The sequence below is a fragment of the Brienomyrus brachyistius genome, chromosome 24, assembly GCF_023856365.1.
Source record: "Brienomyrus brachyistius isolate T26 chromosome 24, BBRACH_0.4, whole genome shotgun sequence".
NCBI classification, from domain to species: domain Eukaryota; kingdom Metazoa; phylum Chordata; class Actinopteri; order Osteoglossiformes; family Mormyridae; genus Brienomyrus; species Brienomyrus brachyistius.
This window is the reverse complement of record NC_064556.1, coordinates 5,281,630-5,298,136: the sequence shown is the minus strand read 5'-3', so window position 1 is coordinate 5,298,136 and position 16,507 is coordinate 5,281,630. Positions and strand designations below refer to the sequence as shown.

Sequence of the window (16,507 nt, the reverse complement as noted above, 5' to 3'; positions counted from 1 at the left end):
GTTACCCTGGCAGATTCAGGGGGACCAGCACTTGTATGTAAAATAATTAACAGACATGGTTGATGGTAAGCGACAAGAATCTATGCCTGTGATCGGAACATCACAGATTCGCGCCCCAGCCTCAGAAATACAGTAACATGTCTATGGAACGTTCAGCAAGGCCCTTAACCCTGAGCTCCAGGGCCCTCACATGTTGACTGACCTTTTGTTGTGACCCCCAAGAATTCCAAGGTACCTGTAGTCGTACTTGTGCAAATGGCAGAGAGAGAAACAATAAATCGTCTATCATTTATTACTACACATGATGTCTGTGGGTTCATCTTGTGTTTGGGAGGAGAGACAGAGAGATGGTATCTAGCATTCCACACCCGTATCCCATAGCTCTCTCCCAGTAACCTCTGCACGCCCTGAGGTCTTCAGCCCTGGCTCCCCGTCCTCGCTGAGGAAAACGCCAGCTCAACAGAGCATGTCAGGCGAGTGGACGCATGTCAGAAAGCGGAGGAGCCAGCTGAAGACCTAAGTGCTTGAGGCAGAGCGGGGAGGTCCTGCTTCGTCCATCATGTTAGCTCAGAGGCACCCTCGTGTTTCTGGGACAGTGGCATCGAGTCCGAAATGACCTGCCTCTGTCACACCGGAGAGCGACAGCGAGTTGAGCAGAGGGAAGTGACAGGCTGCTGAGCAAGTGCGAATGTTTCTGTGAGTCGGCAGATCTGCTGTATGTTTGGCCCTCAGAGTAGCATGAGCACCGGGAGGAAATCTGGTTTTATTCAGTTGTGTTGTAATGATTCTTGTTGCGTTACAGTGATTATGTCTGAAATTTCTGGTTACGGTTAAGGTTCAGATCCCATGGAAGGAGGAATAGTCATATCTCTGCTGGGCTCTTGACCCAGCTCTCTGAGCCCCACTTACATGGTGCTTTTTGGATAAAAGCGTTTGCTAAATAAGGGAAATGTCAGTTCCTGTCTGCAGAAATGCATGGTGGCCGTTGATGGCGATGAGGCTGAAAGTCCGTCCTGTTCCTCAGCCGGATATCTTCCTGCTCGCCGATGCCCAGGGCGAAAAACGCGCAGAACTGATTAGCGGATAATTTTCACAATCAATTACACCACCATTTTGGAATCGGGGACCAAGAGTGTTTTTAAGGCTTGTCCTGTCCAATCACTGGGACGATTTAATGTAGCCGAACATGTGAAGGATAATAGTTTTAACTGACAGGTGTTCATAATTTGTGCCTGTTCAGTAAAATTGACCTAATATGCTGCTGTGTCATTAGCACCAGAGAAAAAGCTTTTTGAATTCTGTTAGCACAGACTAGAGAGAACAGAAAAACACTCAATCAATAAAGACGAATCAACATTGAACTCAACCAGGAAGACTAAGTTGCCATAGAAACCTGTCTGGAAGAGGGGGAAAAAATTAAAGCAAGGAGAGACTGTGATGTTTACATCTTGTCCTTGCTGCTTTGCAGATAGAAAGACATGATGCTTTTATGGGTTTTTTTTACGCTTTTAATTTGTAACCTGATGTATTTTATAGAATACATTTTAATTGTTAAAAGGATACCAAACTTTTTAACATTCAAAAGACGACCGATTCAAGCAATATCACATTCAATCGGAACGATTTCTGTCACGCATGACATGGATTAGCATTGAATAGATGTACTATTGCATCTAAAATCGATTTTTTTTTTCCCCCCCACATGGTTTTGACAATGGAAACTGCGACGTCGCTGAACATTGAGACGTTTCGACATCGCTAAGCAGTATCATCACAGCCCCCTTTTTTCACCTATTAACGATCCTGTGACTTCGAGCTGTAGCCTTTAAGATGGATTCGGCAGCATCATAAACGCCTGGGCCTTAATTTTCCGTTCCCGACGGGTACTGTGCCTTTTCAGATTCTCCTGACAGCCAGGCCTCATAGTGAAAGTGGGATCCTTTCTAAGCCCCCCCCCCCGCACTGAGGAGGGGAGCTCGAGCTGAATGAAAACCAGTACATCTCTAGCGGCTGGCAGTCAGCATCTTGCAGCTGCCTGACACACCTGTAGGCGGTGAGATCCCTTGTAGGCATGTAATCACACCTGCGTGAGAACCGCGGGAGAAAAGCAGAGCTGCCTCATTATGGACCAAAGAGCCCTGTGTGTTAGGGGTATGTTTATGGTGTAGAGTCATAATAAGCACTAAAACCCACCACCTCTGCATGCATTTATGAGCTTGCAAAGTGTTTATGGGTCTTTGAGGCTGTGGAATGCAGTGAATGACATGAATTAGGTCTGAGCAGGATTTTTTTTTAATGGGACTAGACGAGCATCGAGCACAGTCATGGTACTAGCGGTTGAGTCTTTTGCTGGCTTGTGGCAGCTGTGGAACGGGCCTATTTTGGAAAATGTGTTGTTAAATCTGTGGATCCATTGTCTAGGCAGATACAAGACACTTTTTGTGCATTTGTGCTGTTGTATGAATATGTTAAGTGCTTTGGGGCAACTGTGTTGGGGAATTGTGCTTTTTAAAAACTGAACTGAACAAAGACACATCTGTAGAGCATTAATCTTTACGTCGCTCTGAACGCGCCAAAAATGTAACTGTCCCATCTCAGCGAGGAAGACCAAGAAGCTGATCAGACTCAAAGGGCAGCGCCCCCCAGTGGAGTCTGCCCCGCCGGTGCCGGAAGAATGGACTCAGGCCCTGGTGCCCAAGTCCATGCCTCAGTTGGCTCCCACCATGCTGTCCCTGCTGCGGGCCATTGAACCCGAGACCATGTACTCCGGCTATGACAGCACCATCTCCGACACCTCCACCCGGCTGATGACCACCCTCAACAGGCTGGGCGGGCGGCAGGTCGTCTCGGCCGTCAAGTGGGCCAAAGCCCTGCCAGGTGAGTTCGGCCTCCCCTTCCTGCTCTGAAAGCGGGGCCCACTCCGTCCTCTGCGGCTCTGGGCCAAAGAGATCAGCTGTGAAGGTTGTGAACAGAAAGGCAGAAACGGACATAGCTGAATGGAGCAGTTTGCGGGAGACCGAGGGCCCGACGTCTCGCAGCAGGACACCGATACAGCGGGAGCTTTTAAACAGTTGAAAGCCAACTGGTGATGATGATTCAAGGGCGTTTCGCGCTTCTTCACAGCTGTACGTCTAGAATAAACCGAAATCATTAAAAGGGGCTGACAGAACAATTGCTGTCACAGTTGGTTGCAACATCTGCTCACCAGTGGTGCCCCCATGCAGAGACCCAGTACATGTCTTTGGACTGTCGCTGCTTGTCAGTTTTTGTGATACTTTTTGTTGTCGACAGGGATGCACATAACTGGTACGCATTCGCACGCATTCGCACGCATCACTTTTAAAGGTGATTGTGTACTTGCATGCCTGGTTATAAACTTTTTTAAATTTTTTTTTATGCTGTATGAATGTATTCATGCTGTTCTTCTGCTGTCTGCATTTATCGGTCTGCATTTTTAAAATGTAAACTCCGATGGACTTTTCCGGAAGAAACTAAGATCTCTGTTTCTGCATCTTTGTGAATAAAACCCTCTGCTGTTATTTAGTGTAACTTGAAAAGGAAAAATCCTAACTGTGTCGACTGAATATAACAATTTAGACCCCACAACCAGGGGCGTAGATAGAAATTATAGGCGCCCTGACAAATTATCACCTTGGGACACCCCCAGTTATTTAAAAAATTTTATTCAAGGCCCCGTGTAAGTGCACAGGATGTCAGTCACCGTCTTCAGACGCTCATCTTCTCTGCTCCCAGGCTTTCGAAACCTCCACCTGGACGACCAGATGACCTTGCTGCAGTACTCCTGGCTGTTCCTCATGTCCTTCAGCCTAGGATGGAGGTCCTACGAGCAGGCCAATGGCAGCATGCTCTGCTTTGCGCCCGACCTCGTCATCAGCCGGTGAGTCACAGCGCCGTAGGCTTTCCACTCGTCCCGAGCCTGACATCCCTTTCTAGGCTGTTTTCATTTCATGTAAAATGTTAAAATGAAGTCATTTATACTATCTGTGCTCTACAATAGTAGCTGTAATGAATACACTGTTTACTGATTCATTGTGTGTATTATGGAGGCTGGTCTGCAGCAGGCGGCTAGCTAATGAGTGAAATGTAAATGTTTTTACAGCTGATAGTTCGGTGCTCTGTGTTTGTGTCGGCTCTTCCTCTTACCTCTCCTCCCCCACAGGGAACGCATGAAGCTTCCTTACATGACGGACCAGTGTGAGCAGATGCTTAAGATCTCCAACGAGTTTGTGCGCCTTCAGGTCTCCTATGACGAGTACCTGTGCATGAAGGTTCTCCTCCTGCTCAGCACAGGTGAGCCCGCATGCTGGAATAGACGGTCACGCGGTGGCACCAGCGTATTGAGGTCAGCAGGAACGAATCCTGGGCAGATAATGGGAAGAGAGACCATAGAAGACAGAAGGGCCTGGAGCCTATCCTAGGCGGCATGGGGCGCACCTGGCCAGAAGGGCCTGGAGCCTATCCTAGGCGGCATGGGGCGCACCTGGCCAGAAGGGCCTGGAGCCTATCCTAGGCGGCATGGGGCGCACCTGGCCAGAAGGGCCTGGAGCCTATCCTAGGCGGCATGGGGCGCACCTGGCCAGAAGGGCCTGGAGCCTATCCTAGGCACACTCTGGCCAGGATCCCAGTCTAACTGCATGTCTGTAGACCGCGGGAGGAAGCGCTCATGATGTGAATAGCTTCAGAGCGGACGCGGGATTCGAACTCGGTACGAGGTGACTGTTACCCACTGAGCCATGCAGTGCCACTAATATTCAGGATTAATTCAGATGGATGGCATGACTCACAGGGGAGCTTTAGAGAGCGACACTCTCTACATCTCGCCGCTTCCCGCTTTTGCTGGTATAAAACTTTATTTATCTGCTACTGAAATGAGAAGAGAAACCACTGCAATACAGTGTAGTGAAAAGTGGTATCTCTGCTCAGGATCGCAGGCTCTTGCCTTTATTAGTGGTGTGGAGGCATAACAGTTAGGGATGCATGCTTGTGATGAAAAGGTTGCTGGTTCAAATCCCAAACCAGTAAGGTACCACTGAGGTACCCTGAGCAAGGTACTACCCACATGCGCTGCTCCCTCAGCAGTAAATAATAGCTGCAGATTGCTATGTTACAATGTCTAATGTGGGTTAAATGAAGAAGAAATTTAACATTGTAGAAGACATTGTTGTGCAATGTATGCTGTGGTGTATCAACAATCGCTTTTTTTAAAGCTTAAATAATAGTATTCGGTTCTACAAATAGTGGTTAGGGTGCTTTTACTAGAAGATCAGTAGAAGTGTTTAGTAAATCTTTTACTAATTGATGTTAAGACTTTAGGAATATATAGCCTGGTTTCAGTTTTCAGCCACTGTGTCTTGCTGTCTGAGACTTAACACCGAACTAATCCAGGCATTTGGGGGTGAGGGTGCCCTTTAGCACACAGGAGTACGGCGCTGTTGTTCAGCTTGCTTCATTCCATCCATCCATCCATCCATTTTCTAAACCGCGTATCCTACTGGCTCGCAGGGGGTCCGGAGCCTATCCCGGAAGCAATGGGCACGAGGCAGGGAACAACCCAGGACGGGGGGCCAGCCCATCGCAGGGCAGCTTGCTTCATTCACCACAATAACTTTTAGCGTGATCGCAAGTGCCACAGCTGGTGTCCAAGTGAGACACATTTCAAACAAAGCTGAGGGGATGAAAAATTCTTCCTGGAATGTATTAACATAAGCTGTGGTTTTGCTTTGGTTGCTGTGGTAAAAGCTTCTCAGAAAGGGAGGTGTGTGTGTGCGTATTTGGGGATTTGGAGGCGTGGAGGTCGGAAGCGCTACATTCACCGCATAGTACAGCTTCGGCAAACCTGGCATCCATCAAAGGATCATCAGGATCTCATTTTCTGTAGGATTTCTGACTGTTTATTGGAAAGCTTAGCAACTTAGTCATTTATTTGGTGAGGTTTTGTAGCTTTTAACCTACTCCCCCAAAACAAATGAAACCCAGTGTAATTATTACAAAAGTAATTAAAACACAAATAAAACAACACTGCACCTTTCTTATGTACGCGATTGAGTTTCTTTGGTATGTTCTGACAAAGTGCTTTGCTGCAGTGCCATAGAATATTTAAAAAAGGATCTCCAGCTGTGTGTTAATGGTACGTGAGCTTGGAGTATTTAATGCATACATTTGTAGCTTACTGACATTTCCCTCTCTGTTTAATACACAGTACCGAAGGATGGACTGAAAAGCCAGGCCGTGTTCGACGAGATCCGAATGTCCTACATCAAGGAGCTCGGTAAGGCCATCGTTAAACGCGAGGAGAGCTCCACCCAGAACTGGCAGAGGTTCTACCAGCTCACCAAGCTTCTGGACTCCATGCAGGAGGTGAGCTTCAGCGAGCAAGTCCATGATTCGCTGTTTACTCTCTTCCCATTCCGTGCACCCAGCATCCATTATAACACAGGCACTATCGATCCAACGTTGTACCGGGTAGCCTTTGGTGACCAGGTGCTCGTTGGCTCCGTGACACATAAGTAACTCTGGGAGTCTGAATAGCAGCTCTGTGCCTTTTTGCAGATGGTGGGAGGGCTGCTCAACTTCTGCTTCTACACCTTTGTGGACAAGTCCCTCAGCGTGGAGTTCCCTGAGATGCTGGCTGAGATAATCAGCAATCAACTGCCCAAGTTCAAAGCCGGCAGTGTGAAGCCGCTGCTCTTCCACAAGCAGTGAGGGGCCCGGAGGAGAGCCGCTGCAAAGGCACCCACACAACTTCAGGACAGGGAAAATGGATCCGTAAACAACACACACAACCTTTTTTTTTTTTTTGCTTGCCAGTTTCTTGCAACATAGAGGTTAATTAAAAATCCAATTTTACTTTAATCAAAGAAAGGAATGTTGTATATTGTTCAAAAGCTGATGTGCATGCAGACCGCCGAGATGTTTACAGACCTATATGAGAAAAGGGGAACGTGCCTTTTGTTTCTAAAGTGTAGACAGACAAAGCCTTTTTTTCCCACTCTCTCCCGTCTGGAAGTATTTTTCCTACATGGTTGAACTTCATACCTTCTGTGGTTTTTTATATTGCACTAGCAGTTTCTTACTACTTAAATTTACCATCTTTGTTTCCCACAGTGGGCAGCTCAGTGAATTTTATGAATGGTGCACAAGAGACCTCTGGGTAATGCTGTACAGGGCCGGTGGGAAGGATTTCACCCCACCCTGACAATTTGATGGGTTTGTTTTCGTGCTTTTGGATTAAAGCAGAGTTTTCAGTGGTGGATAGTGTGAGTGGAAAACGAGAGAGAGAGAGAGAGAGAGAGAGCGAGCGAGAGAGAGAGTACTTAATTGGAAGAATGAATTGACATAGCTTGGTTAGATAAAATAGTTCCTTTTTCCACAAGCTCAGTAGAAATACCTGTGGCACTGCAGTGCCAGCTGTGAGTCGTGCCGTAGGTCTACAGAAGCGTTTGCGTTTCCAGATTGCGTGGTACTTGCCTGTTTTCTCTGCCTGCTGGTTGAATGGGTGTGCATGGTGGCATTGTGGTTTTTTGGTCGCCGTACGCCGTTCTTAAGCTATTCCAGTGTCACATTCGGCTTCTGGTATGTTTCCATTGCAGATCATCAGATCATTTTTAACTAAAACGGGCTTTCTGATCTACTGGTAACAATAATAGTTCACATCAGCCATTAGCACCACCATGATTCCCAGTAAGGGATGGTGTTGACTGGTTTATGGGCTCCATGATACTGGCTTTCCCGAAAATCACAAAAGTTGAGTTTTTTTTTCTTTTTCTTAATTCACTGACAGAAAAGAAATACGTTTTCGTTAAAAGTAGTTTTCGTTATGAAACGACTTCGAGGTTGACTGTGTGACAGGAAGGGAAAAGAAACATTTAAATGCACCGTTGTAAAACCATAAAATGTGAAAGAGGGCTGTGAATACTTTCTAAAGGCACTAAACGTATAAATGTTATGAAAATGCACCCCCACCCACGTCTGATCCTGTCTGTCCGTTTCACTTTCCGAGTCGAGGTACGGAAGTGGCATGTCAGGTTGTATGTAATCTAATTATGCCAGTTAGCCACGCGTTCTGATCACTTCCCAGTCTTTCTGCCTCCGATTTTCTGCCTGTAATACATTTGTGTTATTGGTGAAGTGTAGTGGTGGTTTAGCACAGGTATTAAAGCGTTGAGTATAATTTGGGAGGGGAGGGGGGACATGCTGATTAATGCAAGACAGTGAAGAGGCCGACGTGGGAGGGTCTGAAATACCCCGACCTCGTCAGATCTGCTAATAATGTACATATCCATGATTAAGCGTGTGCACATTTCTGTCTGCGTGCTTTGGTGAGGGGGGGCGGATGACAATCAGTGTGGGGGTGCCGCAGTTTGCTGTGCAGCTTTAAGCTAATGCACTTATTCGCAGAGTGTAAGTGGCTGTTTCTCTGCCCCTAGTGTGAGGTGAAGCCTCGTGCGTTTGGACTTCATATAATAAGTAAGGAAAAGTCTCTTTTTTTTGTAATGGAAAGTGATTTTTTTTTTTATTTATCTTTTTTGGTGGGGGGTGGGTCTGGGGGTGTAATTTTTGTGCCATACTGTTTTGTTACTACTATATAAAATGTAGATAAACGGCTGAATATAAATAATTTTTTTTTAAAAAAAAAGGTAAAATGGTGTGTAATCAGAGCCCTTGAGTTTGGGACTGGAATACATATTTAGTAAGGTGACCTTGATCAGTGAACTGAACATTACCCCCGATTAATTTGCTAATAACCTCACGCAGTTAAATGCTACCATGCCTAGCTGGCCCTTCAGTAGCCCTGTGCTAATCAGGAGTGGCTCAGTGGCACTGACCAGGTTCCCCAGCCGACAGCAGAGGCTCCCCCTCCCAGCCAGTTTTATCCCAGTGGGACCACATGGTTAAATACAGCGGAACTAACCATGTCTGGTGGAGATCACTGTGTAAAAGATGTGCTTTTTTGGGAATTTTATAATTTTTTTTGTGACGCTGGAATGTAGCCAGCGAGCGCGCAGAAAATGGAAGCAGTATTTCTGCCCCAGTTGCTCCGATGCTTTAACTAACTTCTGCTTCACTACGCAGTTCTTCTGTTCTTGCACCTGTGCGGTTACTTTCACATACAGTGTCAGGGGTGTTTGTCCAGCAGGAAGATGCCCGTCTTAGAGCGGCAAAGACCAACAGTGAACTGATGATATGCTAATTGTAGGACTGCAAAATAACTTTTTTTTTTTTAAACAGACATTTTCCTCCCAAAAAAACACATTCAGTCAATTTTAACATATTGTGAAATGTTCTTAGTGGTGGCAGTGTTGATTTCGGTCCCGTTTATTGAATTTTGGATGTTCCGCAATTCTGAAAAAATTATTCTTTGCAGAAAATGATTTTAAACAAACAAAACTGACTTGTAAATTACTGTAAATACTCAATCCTAATGGAAACCTTTTGGCGTTCAAGTTGTACAAACACAAATTAGGGGGAGGGTATTTTTTTTTTTCTTTTTTTTGTTAAAGTACAATAGTGACCAAAGCAGAAAATGGAAGTATTCATGAGCAGCTGTTTATAGGAGAACCTACCAACAAAAGTACTTATTTTTTTTAAGTATATTTTTGTAATGGGTTAGGCTTTGGTCCCTTGTAAGGTACTGTGAAGATTAACCAGTCTGTTCTAAAATGCATAAAACTGTGTGTGAAAGTAATCTACACGCTACAGCCTGGGCATTTGCACTATTAAAAAAAAAAAGTATATTTTGTATATGATACATGCAAATATTATATATCTTTTAAAATTAAGGGCAGATCATACAGTATATGGCTTTCATTAAAGTCTATTTTGTTTGTATTTCAGTTATTTTAATGTAATGCAATGTAAAGGATATACAATTGTCTGTTTTAAAAATAGTTTTCTATTCTGTATCACACCCCTTCTGAAGTCTGTTGATCTTTCACTTATTTGATTCAATGTTGGGTTCATTGTGTCTGGTACTTTCTGGAAACTTCTGCAGTTCTCAGCTAGGTAGGGCAATCGTTGTAAGTGATAGCAAATGGTTAGCTTAATAACTGTCAGTTGTAAGAATTTTAAGCAACGATCATTCTTTTAATAAACTCACTTTTATATTTCACAGTGTACCTGGCTTTGATGCAGTCCTGACGGTGAGGTAATTTTATGATCCAAGGTCTCTTAACCAGACATTGTGATATTGTGAGGCTCACAGTATCTGTACAGAAATGACAGCCCTCCAACTACAGTGTGATGTCACTGGTACTAGTGTGAAATAAATCTCTCCCAAACGTTCCTTGCAGGTATGTAACACTAATAATGGAAAAGATCTTTTAAACCTTTCTCAAATATGCATCGCTGTGGGGAAAAAAGCAGCTACCCAATAAATGTGTGAATAGAAAGGTAAATCAGTGGGGGTGGTGGGACGAGTGAATGAAAGTCATTTACCAAAAAGCTGAACCTTCCAGCTTTGAGTCATTTATTACACAAACCTGTAAACTGTTCATTCGATGTTAAGACTTCATATCTTGCAAGGTAAGGAAGACAAGAAGGGGATGGATTTTACATGGATACCATAAAAATATAATTTAAACTTAAAAATAGAATTTTAGCCGTCTTTTTTTTTTACATCAGTACACACAGCATACATCCATTTTGAGATTGCAACATAGAATATTAATTCAGTGCATTATAAATGAAGACCATCTATCAAATCAGTCAAGCTCCATGTAAAAAAAAAAAAGATTTGTTTCATTATAGATGTAATATACCTTTCACTGAATGGGATTCTCTGACTGGGCGAATTACTGCCCATTCTGGGCTGCCCAAGCCCCAATTTGTCATAGTAAAAAATATTTTAAAACTTAACAAGCTAATAGAATATTCCAGAAACTCAAGTGCTAACAGTAAGGTCTTGCTTTTCCATGAGGGATCAGCTTATTTTAGCATCACCTCCCTGCATGGGCTGTAGAGCCCACATCCTTCTCTACCCTGGGGAGGTGAGCTGCTTCCTATGGTAAGTACCATCCTACAGATAAAGGGTTGGAGTGTATGAAGAAACCTTGAGCTTCGAGCTGCCAAACTTTTGTTAAAAATTTTTTTTTAAAAAAGGACAAGAGACAGACCTTAACATCCTCCAGTTTCTCCCCGAGGAGACAAGTACTCCAGCTGAAATGGTCAAGGGTCTGAGCAGTACAACAGGGGTGAGGTTCTCCTCTCAAATAGTACAGTACTCACACCTGCACTCAGAAAAATGCATAGTAGCCCCTCCTGGGGGCTATCAGAATCTTCTCACAGTAGGCCACAGGGACCCCTGAAGCACACACCCTGCTAGAAGAACTCCACATAGTTCTCCGGGATCAACCCGGTTCTCCCGTTGAAGGTGCCCTCGAGCCAGCCGGGCTCCCTGGAAGGATGAACTGTACAAGATGGAGAGAGAAAGCAGTCAGACAGACCAAACTCCGTCACCTCTCACCTTTTCTCACCGCAGGTTTTGTTGTTCCTGCATCTACCAAAAACAGGAAACCAGCAAGTTGATGCACATGATAAAAAGAACATGCAGCCGTCTAGCCCACAAAACCCTCTGCGCTCCATTTCCCCACCTCCTAGGAGAAGAGTTGTGACCCTCACTCTGGAAAATGAATGAATGAGGCTATAAACGAGTGAAGTGTGGTTTTGAAAGCTTAGTGGTACGTACATACTGCTAGCTACACTCACCTGCTTCAAAGACTCCCAGTTGAAAGGCTGCTTTTTTTTTTTATTGAGCTAAATAAAACAAAAATTAACTGAGTGCTGGGCCACCTTGCAGCTGGGGCATTCGCCGAGTAGAGAATGGAAGGTCGGTAAAGTATTCGCTCTTATGTAACGTTTCCAGCCAGCCCCCACAATTGTCTGATTTAGCATCAGACTCAGAACTCCGGGAAAATAAAACTGCTGTCACATCGAATGGTGAATTTTGGAAGAGCGATCATCTCAGGAAAACTATTAAGGGGGGGGGGGGCACAACTCAGGCTACATTTACTGTGCCATTATGGAGTGAAGAACCAGGACAAAAATAAAAATGGCCAAATGTATTTTTTGGGGCGAGCTCGATTCACAAGCCTCAAGTCCAAAAGGGCAGTGATTCAGGATGTTGAGTAATGCAGCCCTGAATACTGAGCTCCCTCTCACAGTTATGCACTGACTAAGATGCCTCGACTGTGGCCTTGCCTTGTTTTTTCGTTTTTTGACCTTACCGTTTTCAAAGATGGCCCCAGCAGTGAAGGAGAGCTCAGACTCGTGCTCGGCCTTGCAGGCGTACAGCGCCCGTGCTTTCCGGAGGCGCGAGCTGCACGTGAACACATGGAACAAAACCCAGCTTACAGTGCGGCAGCACCAATCGCCCTACCGCTGCGCTAGACGGTGGTACAGCCCTTCCTCACTTGCAGGATGTCTATAAGCAGTACTGTGCAGCTGCAGGGTGGGGAAAACAAGCAGCTGGCGGTTTTTCTTACGCTTCCCGTTAACATTACCTGTTTAAACTAGTTCACTGATCTGAGCCCTCAGCAAGGGCCCCAACGCTAGTTTAAGGCAGAATACTCAAGCAGGCAACTAAATATCTCTATGCATGTAGGGAAGGAAATGGTGCAGTGAGGAAACAGGACCGAGCAGCCACAAGGCATGCTGGGTAGAAAACTGAGTCGGCAGCGCCACAGACCTGACTGGGGAGGAGTCGTCGGGAATAGAGGAAGCCGGCTGGGGGCTAGAGGGGGCGGAGAACATCGGCCAGGAGGGGGAGCACTGTGGCGAGGGACTAGGGGAGGTGGGACTGAAGGACACAAACAGAAACGCCACGTGAGGATGGCGGGGGCTGGGTCCGCGTGCTGGCTGGGTTAGGCAGGTGAAATCATCCTGATAGTGCAGTATGGGAAGGGCTTTTACACCCCCCCCCCATTCTGAAACGCCTGGTTAATCCAAGCACAGACCTTGCGCTTAGCTGAACTGGGCACTCAGAACAAACCCGGAAGACCTATACAACCCCGGAGCGAAGGGTCAAGCCACTTTTAGAAGCCGAGCTAGCAAACTTAGGCCTGACAACTGTCTGTCTGTTCCTGACAACTGTCTGTCTGTTCCTGACAACTGTGTGGCGCTCATTCCCTCGAAGGGGGGGGGGGGGGCTCTATCCGCCACTCCAAAGGAGGACTGCAGCTTTCCGTCAAAGCATGTTTATGAGCTTATTTAAAAAAAAAACACACACACACACACATTAATACTTGGGCTTTGATGCACAACGCAGAGGACAATCCTCTGCCTATGGCTGAGTGCCAACTGTGCATCACAAAGATTAAACTACTTGGGTTGGAGGAGGTGGGGGGGGGGGGGAGATTAATGAATCCATACCTTGTTGGGATACTGGGACAGTCCTTGTGGGTCAGCCTATAATGGAGAAAAGGGAAACAAGCCAGTTTATGCCAGTTTCAATTTAGTGATTACAGGTCACTGCAACAAACCTGACAGTCCACGGTATATATGACGGGGACTGACGTAGAGATAAGGAAAGTGCTCACAGAGGTCACGAAGCCTCTGCTTCACCAAAAATCACAAGACGGCTCTCTGCTGGATGTAACCGCTCCCTATCTGGGGGGGGGAGACCACGCAGTAAGCCCTCCTTACCCAGATCCCGCCACGGACACATGGATAGAGCCACCAGACCTTCGGTGGTGACGGACAATATTGTAAACGTCATTGAAAGTCGCTCGGATAGTTTTACACAAAGGCTGCTTAGAAGCAGCTCATCATTCTGAAAGCCCTCGTAGGTGCAGAGCAAGGATCAGGAGACTCCATGGTGATCCCTTCACTGCAATTCCAGCTCCTACACCTAATAAAAGTCCAGTTCCTTTATTAAGCCCCAGCGTCTCGCTTCCGGCCCCCACACACGACCAGGAAACAATGGAGACGCTGTGCGCTGCCGCGCCAATGCGGGCGGGGCGGTTAACCTGCTAGCGCAAGTCAGCCATGTCCGTCCATAAATACCAACGGACCCTAGCGCCTGTCAGTGAAGGCGACACTGAAAATGAGATTCACATTTAAAACGGGGCAGAATATAGCCAACATCCAAAACACGTCCGCTAAAAGTCTACGCGAAATGCATGCCTCAAAACAATATACTAAATATAACAAATAAAAGGACATCAGGCTTGAGTGTGTGTGTGTGTGTGTGTGTGTGTGTGTGTGTGTGTGTCTGGACAAGTGTACTGGAAGCTACTTAACAGGGCTCATTCATAGGAGTATGTCAAGAAATTCACTTCTTACTTACAAAGAGCAACTTTCTGATAATTAGGCAGTGAGGCACTTCGTATCCACTGTGCTGTTGCCACCTAAGGACAGTCTCTGCAGCAGCCTTCTGCTGACGATCCCTGAAATATCAAATTATTCAGGAAAGTTTCTCACAGATTTTCCTCAGGATAAAAGATCCACCGGATGCCAAGAAGCCCGGTTTGGAGTGAGGCTGGTTGTCTTCATTTGAACGTCGACAGCTTCCGTACCTGTGGAGTCTCCTTAGATTCCCATGGGGCTTTTGAGACCCACCCTAAAAAAATCATGACTCCATTCACCTCCTTACATCCAAGCTGGGCTGCCCTTTCCAGCTCACCGAAGCAGAACAATCGGGCCGAGCCTTCATGGCCTGCTTAAGTTACCGCAGTGCTGAACTCACCACGCCGTCTGTCAGGTCTTAAATAACAGCACAAAATAACAGGGTTAACGCCAGCCTTCATCCGCCATACTTCCTGTCCTCTTATGTTTGTGTCCGTTTCACGTTTAATTGCCCAACGCCATCTTGGAGCCTCTTTCAATAAAGCAGCTCTGTAGACCGGCATTCTCAGCACTCAAAACTCCATACTGTACTTCGGAAATCTCCGATTCATAAATGCCCCAGAAACGTTAATATTCCCAATGTGAGTGGGGGGGTGGGTGTCGACTACGTGCACCCAGACACACGCACCCCTGCAGCAGTTTGACAAGGGGGCTGCGGATGACCAAGTATCTGCCAGCAGAGAGGGCACCAGTGTCAAATGTATACCGCAACAGGAGAGAAATTAAAACACCTTCATTTCCGATTTTGGTCCAATCCCCACCGTCATGCACTTAACGACTGCAATCATTAATTACGTTCAAAATTCTCTTGTTTGGTTTCATGTTAGAATGCATCTGGAAGAAGAAGCAGTTCTACCTAAATTTGAGAAAAATAGTGGGGAATAGAGCACTGAGTATTTTTAGGATAAGTAAAGCCAGCGTACAAGAGTCTTTCAGTCTGATGACTTCAACCACAGAAGCACTACAATATAAATCCTGGGTTTAAAAAAACAAGTCAGTCTCTTCCCCCTTTTCCAGTTTAAATGCACTTTATGCTTGTGTGTTGTACTTAGTTATTTTTGAAAATTCCCACAGCCAAAATAGTCAAGGGTTTTTTAAAAAAAATAAATAAATCTTTTGAGAAGAAAAATCAATAGGCTGTCTATAGCAGTACTGTGCAGCTGCTGAACAGGCTTCAAGACTGTATAAATAATTCTGGAGGGCAGCGTTAGAGCACAATGCTGCTGCATGAGATCAGAGAGCTTCAGAAGGTACGTCTGTATCCCCGCTGCTGGGAGCAGACACCAGAACGACCTACGCAACTGCATCTCAGGCCTCTGCCAGGCAAACACACCCCCCGCCTCACGGCCAATCAGCTGCGTCACCTAACCTGGGGGGAAACTGGACCTGCTGGCGGTTAGTGTGGCTCTGTGGAGGATGGCGGGGGGGGCACCCTCCATCTGTTGTCAGGTGTCCCAGCTCACAGCAATGGCACCCGGACACGTTTGTACCATGCCTACACATGGAGGCTCACAAACACACTGGGGGCGGCCTCAGGGCTTCCTGTGAAAATACCACAGTAGCTGAACACGATGCTGAGCAGCTTCACTCTCTCGCGTCCATGGTCTCCATCTCAGCTCACTTATCTGCTATGATATTCAGCATACCGAACATTTTTATGAAGACAAGGTTTTTAGGAAGTAAGACAACACAATATTTCATTATTCCGGTGTTTCTCAGTCCTGTTCTCAGGGAACCCCCCCGCCCCACAAAGAGGATCCATGTTTTTGTTCCCACTCAGCTCCCTTCCATACAGTCCATGTTTTTGCTCCCTCCCAGCTCCCTGCCAGACAGTCCACGTTTTTGCTCCCTCGAAGCTCCCTTCCATACAGTCCACGTTTTTGTTCCCTCTGAGCTCCCTCCCAGACAGTCCACGTTTTTGCTCCCTCCCAGCTCCCATCCATACAGTCCACATTTTTTCTCCCTACCAGGAGCTGGGAGGGAGCAAAAACATGGATTGTCTGGGGGTCCCTGAGGACCAGGTTGAAAAATGCTGTACAAGGCCATACATATAATTGAGTGTAACTGTTTACTGCTGCACATGCTGAAATGCCAAAAGGTGACGTCACTGTGACCCAGATGGTTCATTATTCAGGTATTTATATCT

At 46.1% G+C, this 16,507-nt stretch overlaps 2 protein-coding genes across 9 annotated transcripts in view; one reads left to right on the top strand and one right to left on the bottom strand.

Moving 5' to 3' along the window:
* Positions 1–10,127, top strand: part of LOC125720025 (glucocorticoid receptor-like) — a 43,689-nt gene extending 33,562 nt beyond the window's left edge. For all 5 annotated transcript variants that reach the window (XM_048994966.1, XM_048994962.1, XM_048994964.1 and 2 more), the window contains 5 exons: positions 2,599–2,877; positions 3,754–3,898; positions 4,181–4,311; positions 6,221–6,378; positions 6,571–10,127. In XM_048994966.1, coding sequence (XP_048850923.1) covers positions 2,599–2,877; positions 3,754–3,898; positions 4,181–4,311; positions 6,221–6,378; positions 6,571–6,723 — 866 coding nt within the window. In that variant the 3' untranslated portion in view covers positions 6,724–10,127. The remainder of the gene's footprint in view (positions 1–2,598; positions 2,878–3,753; positions 3,899–4,180; positions 4,312–6,220; positions 6,379–6,570) is intronic.
* Positions 10,128–10,463: 336 nt separating this feature from the next.
* The window catches only part of LOC125720023 (rho GTPase-activating protein 26-like), a 44,425-nt gene continuing 38,381 nt past the window's right edge, over positions 10,464–16,507 (bottom strand). For 2 of the 4 annotated variants that reach the window (XM_048994958.1, XM_048994959.1), the window contains exons 21-24: positions 13,387–13,422; positions 12,704–12,814; positions 12,243–12,334; positions 10,464–11,426 (exon numbers count right to left, since the gene is read on the bottom strand). In XM_048994958.1, coding sequence (XP_048850915.1) covers positions 11,338–11,426; positions 12,243–12,334; positions 12,704–12,814; positions 13,387–13,422 — 328 coding nt within the window. In that variant the 3' untranslated portion in view covers positions 10,464–11,337. The remainder of the gene's footprint in view (positions 11,427–12,242; positions 12,335–12,703; positions 12,815–13,386; positions 13,423–16,507) is intronic. The other 2 variants (XM_048994960.1, XM_048994961.1) reach the window with 2 other exon arrangements.